The 17,614-nt window shown below is 32.3% G+C and overlaps 2 protein-coding genes and 1 long non-coding RNA gene across 6 annotated transcripts; 1 reads left to right on the top strand and 2 right to left on the bottom strand.

Moving 5' to 3' along the window:
* Positions 1 to 4,512: 4,512 nt before the first annotated feature.
* LOC140982776 (probable serine/threonine-protein kinase At1g01540) lies at positions 4,513 to 10,619 on the bottom strand. The gene is made up of 8 exons (XM_073449469.1): positions 10,488 to 10,619; positions 6,958 to 7,332; positions 6,683 to 6,784; positions 6,229 to 6,351; positions 5,741 to 5,911; positions 5,424 to 5,553; positions 5,143 to 5,352; positions 4,513 to 4,664 (listed from the first exon to the last, which is right to left on the bottom strand). Exons 2-8 carry the CDS (start codon positions 7,278 to 7,280, stop codon positions 4,605 to 4,607), a joined length of 1,119 nt encoding a protein of 372 aa, XP_073305570.1. The 5' UTR covers positions 7,281 to 7,332; positions 10,488 to 10,619; the 3' UTR covers positions 4,513 to 4,604.
* On the top strand, positions 10,250 to 15,609 carry LOC140982777 (uncharacterized). Of its 3 annotated transcripts, none has more exons than XR_012176352.1 (3): positions 10,250 to 10,427; positions 10,501 to 13,989; positions 15,470 to 15,609. It is a non-coding gene; the product is annotated as an uncharacterized lncRNA (long non-coding RNA). The 3 variants fall into 3 exon arrangements; XR_012176350.1 differs by lacking the exon at positions 15,470 to 15,609 and having other exon boundaries at positions 10,501 to 11,858; positions 13,916 to 14,153; XR_012176351.1 differs by lacking the exon at positions 15,470 to 15,609 and having other exon boundaries at positions 10,501 to 11,866; positions 13,916 to 14,153.
* LOC140982775 (DUF21 domain-containing protein At5g52790-like) lies at positions 11,212 to 17,122 on the bottom strand. Of its 2 annotated transcripts, XM_073449468.1 has the most exons (11): positions 16,767 to 17,122; positions 16,486 to 16,562; positions 16,298 to 16,381; positions 13,891 to 14,091; positions 13,298 to 13,437; positions 13,133 to 13,220; positions 12,846 to 12,919; positions 12,461 to 12,722; positions 12,316 to 12,362; positions 11,646 to 11,928; positions 11,212 to 11,412 (listed from the first exon to the last, which is right to left on the bottom strand). In XM_073449468.1, the coding sequence occupies exons 1-11, from the start codon at positions 16,945 to 16,947 to the stop codon at positions 11,368 to 11,370; spliced, it is 1,482 nt and encodes a 493-aa protein (XP_073305569.1). In that variant the 5' UTR covers positions 16,948 to 17,122; the 3' UTR covers positions 11,212 to 11,367. The 2 variants fall into 2 exon arrangements, with proteins under 2 accessions (XP_073305569.1, XP_073305568.1); XM_073449467.1 differs by lacking the exons at positions 16,298 to 16,381; positions 16,486 to 16,562; positions 16,767 to 17,122 and adding exons at positions 15,286 to 15,369; positions 15,474 to 15,602.
* Between the last annotated feature and the right edge of the window lie 492 nt (positions 17,123 to 17,614).

Genomic DNA, 17,614 nt, shown 5'->3' with positions numbered 1-17,614 from the left:
TTATGAAGAATAATTAAATTCCATTAATTAATTAATAATAAAAATACAAACAAAACAAAACACAAGTATATTATTTTATTATTTAATTAATTAATAGAATGACATGAATTTATATGTAAAATTATATAGATTTGGATTTGACTTATATTTATATTTATATATTATATGAATTCATGGTAACTTCTTCTGGTTCATGGAGCTGGGGTTGAATCTTATGCATAAAGAAGTGTGTGTGTGTGTGTTATATTTGTAGTTAATGATCATAAAAGAAACTTCATAAGCAACCATCTCTCATGTAATCAAGAGTTATGATTGTTATACTTATCCTTCTATGTAATCGTGCGGCCTTTGCTCATTGATTTCGCCCCTGCGAGTACTAGCAAAGCAACCCTATTGTGTCGTGCCTATGTGCAAGTCACTTGAGCAAAAGTGATTCAAGAAAACTTTGAAAGAGAAAGTAGTTTGGCTCGAAACTTGATGATTTACAAATAATAACTTCACCATATTTATATTACTGACTTCCTACAATAAACGTCAAATATTTATTTGATCTAACGGAGAAGATCAACTCTCAAAAAGGTCATATCAAATACATAGTTCTAGATATTTCTATCTATATTATTCTACACAATTCTACTATATACAAGAGAATTCTAGAGAATTTTATAAATTTCAGAGACACGCACGATTAAACAATGCTTTTCAGATTACATAACTAGCTATCTCAAATGCACTTTAGTTTCAAAAATACACTTGAGATAATTTTGTAATATCAATGTCTAACCATGTATGTAACGATCATTGCACATATAGTATTTTTTCGTGATCAAACCACATGGGAGCATTTCACCGACTAATTGTTGGGATTTTTCTCTTCAATGAATTCTCGGTGAACATACAAATACCATCTAGTCATGTCATCCTTAAAATAGAAGACATTGGAGAAAACAACAGTTAAATCTTAGTCTATATCAGTGGTGTTGTCAGCAATGTTGTCAACACCACTGACAACATCATCTGCATCTTCATTCTCTCAGCGGCTGTTCAGAGTCAGCATCAGTGGACTTTGCATCAACATCTTCCTCATTCTCAAAATCTGAAGTGGATGAGGGACTGAAGACTGAAGTTGGGCTATTTTCCTCGAATTCTCGAGCCATTTTCTCATCAGGCTTATCATCAGACTCCTGTACTGCTTTTTTTATGATTTTGGCTTCTTTTAGACTATTTAGGTAGTCTTCCAGGGACTGTTCATCCTCTGAAGAAAAAGCAACCTCTTGTGGTTGATCTGGAATGTCCTCAAGCTTTGTTGCAGAAGAAGAAGTGGACGGCTTCGGGGCAACAGCAGGTCGTGGGCGTGCAACCGGATCAAAATCATCATCATGAGAGTCATCTCCCGAAGAGAAATTTGGATCGAGGACATTTGTGGAGAAGGGAGAGACACGCGGTTTTTTCGCAAGAGTAAAATATGGTCCATACCCTGCTTGATGTTTCGATCAGCGTCTTGGTGGTGGTGGAGTAAATGCCTGGGTAACGCCATATAAAGGCGGATTATCCACATCATATGCATTTCCAGGTTCGCCTGGAGCAATAATCTCTAAAGGAACGACTTCTTGGGCAGTATCAACAATCTGTAACGTATTTTCAGCATGGGGCACTGTTGGTGGTGTTGCTGGTGGTGTTGGCATAGAGGGTAGAACACCACGGCTGGTAGCAATTTCATTGCGGATATCCAATGGATCAAATTGATTATCAGCCATCAGTATCTGTGGAAGAAAGATTGGGGCAAAATTTAGCAAAAAGAGATTTGCAGAGATAATGAGATTGTGCGAGAAAAAGGGTGCAAATGCGGTGACAGTAAAATGATCAATACGTTAATAAGTCACAACCTAAATAAACCTAAGGTATAAGGCAATAAAATCAACAAGGATCCCTTCTCCGTTTCTAAGCATCATCGTACATTTACCTCTAACGGTAACTTTCTGAAATTAACTCCACTTCCTAATCACTGTTTAGCCCCTAGTTTAAATGGTAAAAAATGATTCAACCTTGTCCAGTAAAGTTTCAAGGATAATATCATTATAACTTCACATCTACTATAACCCACTGACATAATTAGTCACATTAATTCAAAGTTTGGGTAATTAAGGTTTTTATCAACCGTCATAAGTTAAATACTGATATGTCACTGTACATGCTGAATTCATGAAACAAAATCAAGATGCATGTCCTAAATATGCCTCTAATATGATGAATTATCAAAATGTCAGACAATGTATAAATTGTGTTGTGTTTGAACTTAGGTGTTGGCAACACCTCCTGGCAACACTAATGTTTATGAGTCAATACTAGATATGGTAGCTCCCACACTAGAAAAATGGTCTTCAAAAGACTCCCCTAGGTAGCTTTTTTTATTTCTATTTTGACTTAGAAGTGGTAGCTCTCACACTAGAAGAACGATCTTCAAAAAACTCTTCTAGGTAGCTTTTTCATTTTCTTCTAATCTAATTATTTTTCTTTTCTTTATCTTTTCTGTTTTTCAGAAAACTACTCAAGTTTTTCAAATCACCATTTTCATATTAGACATGATCAAGAAGATCTCAAGATTTTTTAATTATTTAATGATTCAGATTGAGCATCAAACACCTACAAAGCTTGATTGGAAGATTGATTTCAATCAGGGTGCATACTAGGAGATTGCCATCACTTGTACACATTACACACTTAAATAGGATGATTATGATTATGCAGTATGCCTATCATCCTGAAAATAGACATGTAAAAATGGTATTGTCTTCGGTGTTGGCAACACCAATGACAACATGGGTGTGTGGTTATCATACGCACATACTGAGAGACTTCCGAGGATTAAGAATCTCTCAAAGTCAAAAGATTTCGTGAATATATTAGCCAGCTGGTTTTCAGTCCTAACAAATTCTACTCGAATTATGCATTTTTAAACCAAATCTCGAATAAAATGATGTATTATAAAACATCTACTACTAAAATACTACTAGAATTTTTTTTTTTGAAAAATACATTTAAATGCATGTATGCAATAATTGTCGACAATCACACATTTTAAAAAGTACTCAACTACTGGGTAAAAATATTGTAGTTTAAAAGAATTCAAATAGATAGCATGCAAAGTCCTATCAAGCCATCAACATATAAAGATAAAAATGTATAAAAATATCCATATTTTACTCCTAACTCATAAACGTATAATACAGAAAAGTATGGTCCTCGGGTTAGCGTGCGAACATCCAGCTCCGCCTACTCAGTCTTCAGCGCCTCCAGTCTCCTCATCAATATGCTCACCTGTATCATTCACACCTAGTGAGTCTAAAGACTCAACACACCTGAATTGTCATAACAAGTACATATCTATAACATGCAACAGTAAAAAATACTATGATTAACATACATTTCATGATCTTAAAAATATGAACTTAAACATAGCGTGTCAAAGCATAACATGTCCATAACATATCTCATCACATCAGTGTATACGTGTTCATTTTCTTTATTTGAATTATATTCATTAGTTGTGACTTTCGTATCATCTCTAATCGATAGATCCATCAACAAATGACCGCGGTACCAACTCTCATCCTTCAAAACATAACATCATATTAAAAAATAATATTCGTATTAGTCACAACCAACTCTCATCCTTCAAAACATAACATCATATTTGTCACTTATAAAAAATAATGCATATACGTAAATTTCCTTAAAATCACGCCTGCAACGTATTTTTGTATTTTAATAAAAATTTATGTTCATAATATCATATACATTTTAAACATGCAATTTTTGTATTCATGGTGCTGCCAGGACTACTAACTCGACTCGGGTGCGAAATGATTATTTTGCCCCTGCAAACCCTAATTAGCCATTTTACACATGGCCCTCAAAATTTCAACCCAAAGCCAACCACACTCCTCAAAACACCTCAAAACATATTTATAATCATTTCCTAGACGTAACGGGAAATTAGGCTTTAGTCCCCAGCCGTCGATTTTTTTTTTGTGTTCAGTCCCTTTAGTACCACATTTCCACATGAAGTGTACCATATTTTGTATGACATAGTACCACAATTTTGTGGTAGGGAGTGAACCCAAAGAAATATTTTGATTGGGGATTTTTCACCAACTTCTCCTGTAAAAAACACTTCCTAATCAATTAAATTAATTTCCCTTACATTTATATTTTCTCTAACTATTCACGTCCTGTCTCATTTACTTTTAAATTTTATTTTCTTTTTTTAGTATGTTGCATTTGGATTGAAGTATTACATTTAAATAATATATAGATTTGCAAAATGAGTTCCAAAATAGTTTTTACGGCATAAAAAACTGAAAATATAATTATTAAAAGTCATGGTTTGAAAATAATCTAAACAATTAATTTAGTGGACTTAGATATGAAATATATAAACTCTAAATAAACCAAATGTATATAAATATATTTTCCTGAAAAGGTCAAGCTATGATCAAAGAAAAGGGTGTGTGTGAGTTTTGGAAAATTTCAATTTCAAATTTGTTCTAATTTTTAAATTGACATGTATTTTAGAAAAAAAATGTTAGAAATCTTCCGTAATTTCAAAAGTGATCTTCTTTCGAGGAGATACGCCTAGAAGTCTGTCTGTTTACCATACGTTCCTGCAAGAAACAAATATAATATTTTATGATGTTGATTTAAATATTTCGTGTTACCACCAAACTTACACCCCTATCATATATTATATAGACGATAAATTAAATTTTAAATTTTTCGAAATTTCAAATATGACAATTCAAATTTTTTGTTGACATAATTGAAGGTCCTTAGTTCCCAAATTAAGGATATATCATACTGAAATTAATAAGCTGGAGTTTCATAAAAAATATATACTATTAATTAAAGTTAAACCTCGATATTAAACAACCATATACTAAACAAACTTTTGATATATTAGTGAAATCTTTTAATAATTCCAAAATGTCGTTTAACAACTCAATTTAATATGTTAGAAATCATTTCAATTTTAAAAATTGAATACTTTAATTTTAAAATTAAAATATATATATATTTCATTTTTATTGATCACATGCATCACATCTCACAACTCGTTACATTCGATGAATGAAGCATACTTACATCACTAAGCAACAAGTCACGAGGCTCTAACATATGGATAATATCTCCCATTTTCGGCCTATTTTCGACTTCAAAATCCACGCACCGAAGAGCAATAAGAAGAATTCGTTTTAGTTCCTTCATTAGTGGGGGTTCAGGCAACATAGGATCGAGTACGAGATTGTATTTTTGGTTTGACACCATGGATTTTACCCAATCCACCAAATATTCCTGCGAGAACCCAAGCTGTTAAATGCAAGAAATTTGATATTTCCCTTATAAAATCAGGATATGAGGTTTACCTCTATATCCCCTAAAGTCGAATATGTCGAATTCTTCCCGGATACAATCTCCATTACAAGAATTCCAAAGCTGTAAACATCGGTCTTCGTGCTCACTGAACTCGTGTTCGTTAACTCCGGTGCAATATACCTACATAGGCAACATAATACTTAATATTTCTTATTGTGCTTGGATCGACTGATTTCAAATTAAAAATTTCGATTTTAAATACACCAAGATATGTGTAATTTGAAATTCATTTATTAAAATATTAAATACATAGAAGTTTAATGCATAAAAGATTCTTAAACTCAAAGGGAAGAAAAAGTATATTTACCCTATCATTCCCATCGAAGGAGTCGTGACATGATTCCACTCAGGTCCTAAAAGCTTGGTCATCCCATAATCAGAAATCTTAGGATTCCATTGTTTATCAACCAATATATTGGTTGATTTCAAACTTTGATGAATCACCGCTGGCTCTATGTCTTCGTGAAGGTAAGCCAAACTGTGCATAAATCAAACATATCTTGCAGTTTTTATACCACACATGCATACGCATATACGTACTATAACCCACAAATTTTTATAGTTTTTAAAGAGAACTACAAATCATTTACCATAGGAAAATGAAAATCATATAACAGATAGGAATACTCTGTCGAAACTAAAAATTTCAATTAAGATGATGATATAAAATAAAAAAAAATTAGGCGTCGGTGACGCCAGCCTCGTTCGGCCACTCTTGACTCGCCTAGTAGATCAAGGAGATAAAAAATGCAATAACAAATTAAAGAAGTTTATATTCAGTAAAGATTAACAAACCCTTTTGCGATTCCTATGATAATCCTCACTCGTATATTCCAACTTAGAGGGCTCACTTGGCCTATCGACTGGTGAAGCCACTGGTCAAGATTCCCATTGTCTACATACTCGCAAACCAGCAACCTGAACGAACAATATTAACCATTAACAAATAAGATACGTGATTATATGCAATAAAGATTCAAAAATTTAGTTACAGTCGGGACATGAAATTAATCATACATAACCCGCATTACAAGATAACCAGACTTGGCCGTATGACCCATGGATGGGCACAAAAATTACATGATATAAATCTGTTTTTTTTTTTTAGCGAAATCATGTAATTTCATTGAAAGTTAAACAAGCTTTTTAGAAGATATATAGGAATTAATCGCATCAGGATACACTAAGTTGTATTCTGAGTTTTTGATATCAAATAGTCATGAAAAAGGGAAGGATACGTATTACGTACCGATATGTTCCTTCTGCACAATATCCCATCAACCTCGCCAAATTCTTGTGCTTAATCAACAACATTGCCTCCGCCTCTCTAACAAATCCGTTCACTCTACTCCTGTCAATTTATTAGCCCACAAATCAATGGATCCTCGAAGGGTTATCCAATCAATTCCATGCATAAAAACTTGAATTTTTTTTTTTTAAAAAAAAGATCACGCGTGAAATTGTAATCTTTTTTAGCTTGTCATGTCAGCTCTTATCTTCTTTTTCGGCTGTTCTTAATCATACCTGCTATTATATAGTCTTTTAACAACAACTTGAGTATTATCGATCGATAAACCGCGAAAAACGATCCCATGATCGCCACTCCCGATCACATTCTCGTCAACCAGTCCACCAGTAGCTTCTTCAATCTCCCTCAAAGTCCAACGGTTCACGGATCCGGTATCCAACACCACTTGTTTCAAGTCCTCCACATCACTAGTACCAGCTATACTTTTCCCATTAATCCCAGGCCATTGATGATCATCATAATACATCACTTGTTTTTCTGGTTCCTCCATATTCTCCTCAACATCCCATCTCTTAACGGATAACAGCCTTTTATCCATGAAACTTGGATTGATCGGCAATCCCGGGTTTGATGCTTTCGTGCTGTTTTCCCTGCGTTTCCGGAATACAAGAACGAAGGTGAGAATTAAAAGCAGGATTATTAAAACGCCGATTACGATAACAACCCATAATTTCATTCCCAAGACTGATATTGGTTCTGAAAGCTGGTGGCCAATGGAGGATACATTGAAAGCCATTACGATTTTTTTTTTTGAAGTTTGTGGCGTTGATTGTTTAGATTGGAAGAGAGATTAATATATATATGTATTGTTCTTGATCAAGATATTGATCTCTGGATTTCGAATTTTTGATAAACATCACCAGCGAATCATGGGTTTTTCTTCTTTTTAATAAAAAAAAAATCAATTCTGATAATTTAAATATTATGATGTTGATACAAAGTTTAATAATCTTCTTATGTTAGAGATAATTACAGAACACTCAAATAATTATTTCAATATTTCTTCAAAAAAAATAATAATTATTTGACTATACAAAATACATGTAATTCATTATTAAGAATAATTCTTAACTAAAAAAATGTTTTGAATTATTTTTTGTCTAAAAAAGTTTGAGATTAAGTTAAATTTAAAACTTTGTAGATTACGTTTTTTTAAGAATATTTGTAAAAATTTATGATGATTTATAATAATATTTGAATGAGAGATGAAACTTGATAAGATTTGGATTAGATTGAGATAATTTTATATCATGATATATTTACAATGATAGAGTTGTTTTTACAATATCTAAAATTACATAAAATTAAGGGTATATTTGATATCAAATAAAAAGATAGATCATTATATCAAAATTAAATTTATAGAAGGGGTTTATGTTTAATAATAGGCAAAAACTTGTGTGAGACGGTCTCACAGGTCGTATTTTGTGAGACAGATATCTTATTTGGGTCATCCATGAAAAAATATTACTTTTTATGCTAAGAATATTACTCTTTATTGTGAATATCGATAGGATTGACCTGTTTCACAGATAAAGATTCGTGAGACCGTCTCAAAAGAGACTTACTCTTAATAAAATAAAATATAACATAGAAATATAGATGTTGATGTGAATGTTTTTTTTTAAAAAAAAAAACATGAATGTGCGTTTGGTTAAATAGTCGTAGCTCTCCATGCAACTCCAGTTGAAATTCAACTCTAATTAGTTCCCAAATTAAATTTTTTTTTTTTAGAGTCCTAGTCTAAGGGGTGGGGATCGAATACGGGCAATTCACAAGGGAATCCCGGATTAGACCACTGAGCCAAAGGCTCGGTCTCTCCCAAATTCAATTTCAAGTTTACGATTTCGATTTTGATCAAGTGTAACCATGATTGTGTCTAATTTCGTGAGTGTGACGCCATTCTTCGATGAAATTTCTTTGCTATGCTCAAATACATATCAAATGGAAAAAATAACCCAATCACTTTTACTTCTAACTAGTACAAAAAAAAAAGAAAAAAGAAAAATCATCGTCTCTAAAGTCTCATCTAAAAAGTAAACAAACAAAATGACGTGAGACCTTCCCGCAAGTTATTTTTGGGAAACAGGTCGGATTCACATACCTAAAAAATAATTTGAGATCGTCTCACGTGCTATTTTTGGTCACGTGCCGTGCACAATATTTTTAACTATAAAAATAATTATAAAAATAATTCTCTCACGTGTTATTTTTGGTCACGTGTCGTGCACAATACTTTTAATTATAAAAATAATTCATTTAAATTAAGTGAGGTGTATTCAATTCAGAGTTTTGATGATTTTTAATGACTTTTTCAAATGATAGACTTTTATGAAATTGATAGATTTTTATTGACTTTTATGGATTCTCACAGATTTATGTGGATTCATGTAGATTTTTTTGCAAGATTTTTATAGACTTTTGTGAAATCTTTTTTATAGCGTTTTATAAATTTTGTACTTAATTATAACATATTGTTTTTTAGTAATTTTTTTGAACCAATAATTAATTGACATATATAACATATTCAGTTTGAAATAATTTTTCAATATTTATATTAATAAATAAATATACTTATTTAAAAGTTAAATCATTTAATCCTTACATGCGTATATACGTGGGTTTGTATGCATGTTTGTAAATTTTTTAAAATTTATCAATTGATTAATTTGTAATCTTGTTTTTGAATTGATAATATACATGTGAAAAGAATATTATTTAGCATTGTCTGGATATAATTTTGTATAAAAATATCATAGCTTATATATTAATTGAAAATGCTAAAAAGAATTTATAAAATCATGGTTGTTGTGAGGCTATTCAATTATTAAGAATTAAACGATATTTTTTTTATCATCTTTTATTATTATTGAATATTACATTAATTTGTATAAATCATAAATTTAAAATCACAAAATCAATTTTAGAATACAAAATTTCCTATGATATTAAAATAAATTATTAAATGAATAATAAGCCAAAAAATGAAAAAATTTTAAAAGAAAAGATGAAAATATATATAGAGATACACTTCGAAAATTTGAGAGAATGATATAGATAGATGAGAGAAGAGAAGATAAGAAGAGATGTGATGTGAAGAGAGGTGATGTGAAACGACGGAGAGAGATTTAAATAGTTTGTGTATAAGTTAGAAGTTTTAAAAATCCATCCAAATCTTTGGGTTGAACCAAATACAATTTTTGACAATTTATAGTTGTATATTAAGCTTTAATGTTTGTATGTTAATGAATTCCATGAAATTATTAAAAGTCTATTGAAAATTTGAATAACATTTACAGAGTTTTTAAAAGTCAATGTTGAATATCACTTGACTTTTTAAAACCATATGAAAGTCTATTTTGAATATCATTAGACTTTTATAGAGTATGTAAAATCTTAAATGAATACATCTAAACTTTTAAAATCTAGAAAAATCATTAAAAATCAATAAATATTCTAGATTGAATACACCTTCTAAATGATAAATAGGTTCATAATTGAGAGACTGCCAAAAGCTATCCCAAGTGCCGAGGCTCCAAAAGTAATCAAATTCGTCAAATCAGCGGATCACACAATTTTTGTTCTTTTATTATGCTGAAAGCTTGCAGCAAAGCGAAACTCGTTAACAATGGCACGCCTACGTACGCCAAGATTCTCGAAATCATTCTCTTCCACACAATTTCAGGTATTTTATCATCATTTTCTTCGTAATCTCTGCTGCTTTCATTGTTTCTAGTTGTGTTACCTTTTCTTGCAAGGCTTTCTTTATTCTTGGGCTGTCTTGTGTCTGGGGTTGACGGTCCGGTGAACCCCTTTGCCCAGCCGTGCACCCTCTCCATGTTCTTGGTTGTTGGAATGGCAACCCACGACTGTCATTGTGGAGATTTAGGTTGCTTTGTGTCCATGAAAACGGGTCTGTTGTGAGTGGAAATGTGATTTGTTGGAGAATGGTGACAGTTTTCATAGCTTTTTCTCCAGCTTGTTATATGTTAATGTTTTTTGAGAGAAATGTGTCTGTGCACTAGTTGTCATTTATGATAGGTTGAATTCTGATCCAGATAGACGAATGGTTCTGTTTTATGCTAAAAGAATTGCCCATTTATGAGTTGATTGGAATTTTGCTAAAAGATATTTTTGGCCCACACAATTCTTTATGTGAGAAAAGATGATAAATTACATTTGCAAACCGAGTCAAACCAGACACCTTCAACTTTTGGGAAACCAAATTCCATGCCTCTGGGTGATGTTTACGGTCTATCTATTTTTGCAAAGATCCAATCTTGAGGATATTGCAATCAGAGGGATCATCTAGCAGCATTTTGCCGGATTTTCAAATTTTAAGTGTATTAAAAGTTTTCTATGCATCTATCTGTGTCAAAGTGCTGTGTATCTTACTTGTTAGTTTAGCACAGTGGTGGTTCGTCTTGTCTAAAAAGTCAAAACTCAGCAGGTAGTGTTGATACAGAATGGTGGCAATAGAATGTTTTGCTTAAGTTAAATAGCATCACTAATTTACAACCAAGATTTTCTCTTTTAAATTTTCGGCTTCAAAACATCACAGGAATAATCCCGACAATTGGCAAAGCTTGCTGTAAATAGTGTAGTCGCATTACATCTGGGAATTATCAACTGCCCGGATTTCTCAGCTTCTCGTATGATTTCCTCGAAACCTGATTTAAACATCAGATGGGAATCAATTATTCTTAATGGAGTTTTATCATCCTTGGCATATATAAATCAAGAAACCATGTAATGTTAACATACCTAGACTTGCTGTTAGTCGGGTAAGAATGCATATATATTTTTCACTTTAAATACTTAGGAATTAGGTCGGAAATCACAGAATATACTTACGTAATTGGATTTACATTGTGTACTTTGTCTAAATATTATGTTATCTGACCTGATACGTGGATGGTGATCCGCACCGAGGGCGAGCAATCCCATTTGTAGAATTTGTCACTGAGTTTCCTAATGATGGATAATGACTTGGTCTGGTAACAGGTGATTGAATATACGGAGAGAGTGGCGAACGTGTGGTAGCTGTTTGATGATAGGAGAGTGGCGTCTGAGGGCTAGAAGAATAGGGAGATCCAGTTGGGCTTCGCCAATTCAGGTGAGAAGGTGATGCCACTCCCGGAGACTTGGGTCCAAATTTAACTGGAGTTAATATATTAATCTTTATCCTGTAGAACACACAAAGAGGTAAATTCTTTCATTAAACAAGAGTAACGATGTGTATAAAATATTTTGATATTTTAAACATCAAACTATATCATTATTAAAGTGATGTGTATTTTAGGTAGTTAAACAAACACATGAAGAGATTAAAATAGCAGTATGATAAAAAAAATTTATTGGTTCAGAACAATAGTAAATGGATTAGTCTTTTAAAAAATGGAGAAAAAAACCTAAGTAGATAAAAAATGGCGATGGTGGAGTATTTTAGGAAACAAAACGAGACATGACAAATAAACTAAAAGTGGTTACTCTAAAGGATTCTTCTTTGGTACATAGTATAGATTAATCTTGGTACGTTTGATGAAGGAGGTTAACGATTGAATCTAACTTACTTGTTGTGAACGTCAACATATTCATCCGTTTCGTCCAGTATTGGTCCCTTAAGAAACATACAAGCACATAGAGCTTTAGATATTATTGAGGAGAAAAAATAAAGCATCTACTTGGAAAATTTAATTTAGTGTGAACTTAGTTTACCTGTAGTAGTTCTTCCAGAACATCTTCCATTGTAATGATCCCAAGAACTTCTTCATCTGTACTAGGGGAAGAACTTAACTTTTCTACACTAATTATTATGTCTAAGTTGGAGTTGATGTTCGGTTTCGACTCGTTAGATTTTTGGGGCATACTTTCTGCTACATCCTTGAGATGACTGACATTCTTTACAACAACACCCATATGGCTCTGCCCTTTCTGAAACTGGTTCAATATGGCATACAATGGTAGACTTTCATTGAATCTGTCACGCCAAAAACAAGAAGAGTTTGTTACAGTTTGATATAATATGGTGAAAGTCTTGAAGTCGGTTTAGTAAGTAAAATATTAATGAAGGGAATAAATATAAATTGTTGGAATGATGTACCTAGGTATTCTCCTTATGGTAAGATTTTTGATGGGGAAATCGTCTTCTGGCCGACATTTGATCAAATTCTTGACCTATTGTCATTTCAAGAACAATATAAAAACCAACTTAGGTTCTAACGAATCAAGATTTTCTTTCACGGTGGTTAGGAAAATTAACATAATGAACTTGCCCACCATTTTTTTAAATGAAATGCTAATAACGTGTGCCTATCGGAGAAAAGCGTTTTTTCTAAGGTAATAATCTTTTTTTGTCGGTTCGACTTAAGACTGCTTGGTTTTGCTTACCAGAACGAGGCCAACAATGTTTGTTGGAGAAACCGAGTATACTGGTATACGACTGTGGCCTCTGCTTATGACCAGATCAATAGTTTCACTGAGGACAGATATATTAGTAGAAATACAAGAATGTAAACTTTGAATGGAGAAAAGGGTAGAGAGCTTGCTGCATACTGGTCAAGTTTAGCATTAAGATCAAGTGAAAAAACTCTAGACAAAGGTGTCATTGCATCTCTAGCAGTTTTCTCAGTCAAGTCCAAAGCTCCAGAAATGATGGTTGTTTCATCATGGGTTAATTCTCCTCCCTTTCCAGCCTGACATCAGAGATTCATTATATCCAAAAATGGCTATGGAAATTAATATGGGGTCATACATAATTTAAACATGTTGGGGAACTATGGCTCCAACAGATCCACATTCGCTTATGCCGCCATTAGTGAAGCAAGTCAATACTCAAAACTTATTATCAGTAGTCCAATCATGTTCATATGGGGTTTTGTTGTTAGCAGTTTTTTCTGCTACCACCCCGAGTGACTGATTGTTTGGTTCGATGATTGAAACATAGCTTTTGTACTGCTGTGTAGTGTAAAATATTTGAGTTGTAATCATCATATGTAGATTGGTAAATAACGAAGTATGAGCCTATGCGTGTCTATGGAAATCATGTGTTCCATTATTTTATCTTCAATTGTTTATCACAAATGTTCTTATGAGGAAGTTCTGTAAATATGGTATTTCCCATATTATTAAAATCAATTAATACAAACCTCGTTTCCATGCATGTCAACCAAGGTTTTCAACTCAGCACGCCTCAGTAAAGCAGAATGTCTCTTCCCAAGCAACAAATCCAGAAGCTTGCTAATGGGGTACGATAAAGGGAAAACTATTAACACCAGCAATCTTACTAGTACTGATAATCTTGCTCCAATACTCAGACCATATCGAGAGCACACGGATTGAGGTATAATCTGCGCGAAAAGAAGAATGAGATTATGAATAAATCGACTTGAGCATGGATGTGACAACGGACACAAGTACAAAATACCCCATCTGAGTATGAGTATGGGTATGGGTATGGGTATGGGTATGCGATATGTATGAATACATAATTTGTATCAATAATCTATAATCAGATATCACAACTATTATTACCAAAGTCTTGAACCCAAAACATCTGGGAGTTTGGTGCCAACTAGGCTAACAAGCCTGTAGCATAAAAAGTGTGCACTTTGACTTCCCTGATAAATTCAAATTATACCAGTGCAAACACAAAACGTCCTAGGCTGTGTCGAAACATGATACGTGATACAAGGAATTATTAACTCATCATTTGGTACAAAGAATAAGACGTTGATTTTTTATTCATCTTTATTTAATTTAATTTAATATTTGACTAAATTCTACAAAATATTAAAATTATAAAGTATTATAATATTCATACGAGGACGTGATATGATTGGAGCAATAGTGGGCTACTGCTCGCTAGAAAATTGCCATCTTATTTTTAAAAAAAAAAAAAAAACAACCATAGCTTAATTATTAATTAAGCAGGTCTATTATGAGACGGTCTCACGAATCTTTATCTGTGAGATGGGCCAATTCTACCGATATTCACAATAAAAAATAATACTCTTAGCATAAAAAGTAGTATTTTTTCATGGATGACTCAAATAAGAGATCTGTCTCACAAAATACGACACGTAAGACCGTCTCACACAAGTTTTTGCCTTATTAATTTGGCATTTATTGTGCAATAGAAGAAGGCATTTAGCCTACCTGAAATCTAGCATTTACAACCCGTAAAAGCCAAATTTTAAGTTAAGTCTAGATTCTCTCTCGTGCAGCCCATTTGAATCAAGAACAAACAAAAAAAAACACACACACACACATATATATATATATATGTGTGTGTGTGTGTTAGTGTATTATTCATATATTATACATCATTCATCATCACATCATTCGAACAAACGGTGGATACATCATAAGTTCTGATTAACTTTATATAATTTGGGAAACATGTTATGTTAAATTTAAGGTATACACAGACATACTGTGTGTGTAAGCGTGATTATTATTAAATATTAATTGAATGATCATTACTCTTTCGCCGGAATACGAAATATTGTAGAATATTTAAGGCATGCATTATGATAATGTACCTCTCCGAATGCAAGTATGAGGGTAACTGAAATCAATATGGCTCCCCAAGCAGGAAGAAGAGCATCAAGGAAAATTGGAAGGGCCTTTAATTATATTGCACGAGAAAAGAAGAAAAAAAAAGAATATATGTTAGTTGAAAGATTTATAAATTCAAAATCTAAATTGATTTTATATGTAATGCAGATACCTCCATTGCCAGGGAATTGGATATAAGTAGTGTGCAAAGTAGCAAGTGCTGATTCTTCACAATTGGATAAATCTTTTCTGCAAAAATTTCAATAGAGATGATGAAACCAAATACAGTGTCATTGCACATGGATGGATTCAACAAATTTTGACGAGTTAGANTTTTTAAAAAAAAAAAAAAAACAACCATAGCTTAATTATTAATTAAGCAGGTCTATTATGAGACGGTCTCACGAATCTTTATCTGTGAGATGGGCCAATTCTACCGATATTCACAATAAAAAATAATACTCTTAGCATAAAAAGTAGTATTTTTTCATGGATGACTCAAATAAGAGATCTGTCTCACAAAATACGACACGTAAGACCGTCTCACACAAGTTTTTGCCTTATTAATTTGGCATTTATTGTGCAATAGAAGAAGGCATTTAGCCTACCTGAAATCTAGCATTTACAACCCGTAAAAGCCAAATTTTAAGTTAAGTCTAGATTCTCTCTCGTGCAGCCCATTTGAATCAAGAACAAACAAAAAAAAACACACACACACATATATATATATATATATATGTGTGTGTGTGTGTTAGTGTATTATTCATATATTATACATCATTCATCATCACATCATTCGAACAAACGGTGGATACATCATAAGTTCTGATTAACTTTATATAATTTGGGAAACATGTTATGTTAAATTTAAGGTATACACAGACATACTGTGTGTGTAAGCGTGATTATTATTAAATATTAATTGAATGATCATTACTCTTTCGCCGGAATACGAAATATTGTAGAATATTTAAGGCATGCATTATGATAATGTACCTCTCCGAATGCAAGTATGAGGGTAACTGAAATCAATATGGCTCCCCAAGCAGGAAGAAGAGCATCAAGGAAAATTGGAAGGGCCTTTAATTATATTGCACGAGAAAAGAAGAAAAAAAAAGAATATATGTTAGTTGAAAGATTTATAAATTCAAAATCTAAATTGATTTTATATGTAATGCAGATACCTCCATTGCCAGGGAATTGGATATAAGTAGTGTGCAAAGTAGCAAGTGCTGATTCTTCACAATTGGATAAATCTTTTCTGCAAAAATTTCAATAGAGATGATGAAACCAAATACAGTGTCATTGCACATGGATGGATTCAACAAATTTTGACGAGTTAGAAAACCTATCAAGAACTCGCGTGTTATATATATATACTTGAAATATTTGTATAGTCAGTCTGATCGATATATATATATTGAATGCAAAAAATTACAATTCTTGATGTTTAACGAGGACTCACCGGCATTTTTTCTGTCCTCCGGCTGACCGGCCTTGATGAGGACTTCAAGATCAACAAGGCTAAGGGACATGAGTCCTAGAGTTAACCCGGACATGAGGCCGGCGAAAGAAACTAGGGACACACTTATTACCAAATATACCCAAAACATAGTTTCACAACATGGGACATCATTTGCTGCCATATTTTCAATGACTCTTGGCCAATGCAAGAAGTTACTAGGAGATATATATTCAAATGTTTGGGTTTATAAGGAATTTTAAGGTTGGTCGGGAGTGCCTTTTTTGGTTGGGGACAAATGCAAAGTTTGTGTTCTAATGGAATGATTTTAATTTATAAATAGAAGAAAAGTGGGTCCAAAATCTTATATTTCAAATGATGATTCAATCTATAGTTTTGCATATCTATATTGTACTATATATATTGAGACTTGGAGTTAATAGATATATAGTTCACTTATCATAGTTTATCAATTTTTAAAATTTCCAAAATACCTCTACTATAATAACTAATCCACCTTATAAATAATTCACAAGATAACAAATTACAAGAAACTATGAATAAAATAATTTATTGTTCTCTTTAAAAAAAAAAACTATAAGAATTACTCTAACCCTTGATAATTTACAAAATGATATCACACTAAAATAATCAAACTATATTATTCAAATAGTTACTCTAACTCATTATAAACAATCTTCTGAAAAATCACCTCTAAAATTTTTTATACTTAATATAAGTTCTCAATTGATTTAACTTCGAAAAAATTAATTAAAAGCTATAAAGAAAAAAAATCGTGCAAGCATACATAGACTAGTGGTATTGGTCAATAAAAAAATATGATAATTTGA

This window comes from Primulina huaijiensis, chromosome 8 (genome assembly GCF_012295235.1).
Source record: "Primulina huaijiensis isolate GDHJ02 chromosome 8, ASM1229523v2, whole genome shotgun sequence".
Lineage (NCBI taxonomy): Eukaryota > Viridiplantae > Streptophyta > Magnoliopsida > Lamiales > Gesneriaceae > Primulina > Primulina huaijiensis.
This window is presented reverse-complemented; position numbering and strand designations above follow the sequence as displayed.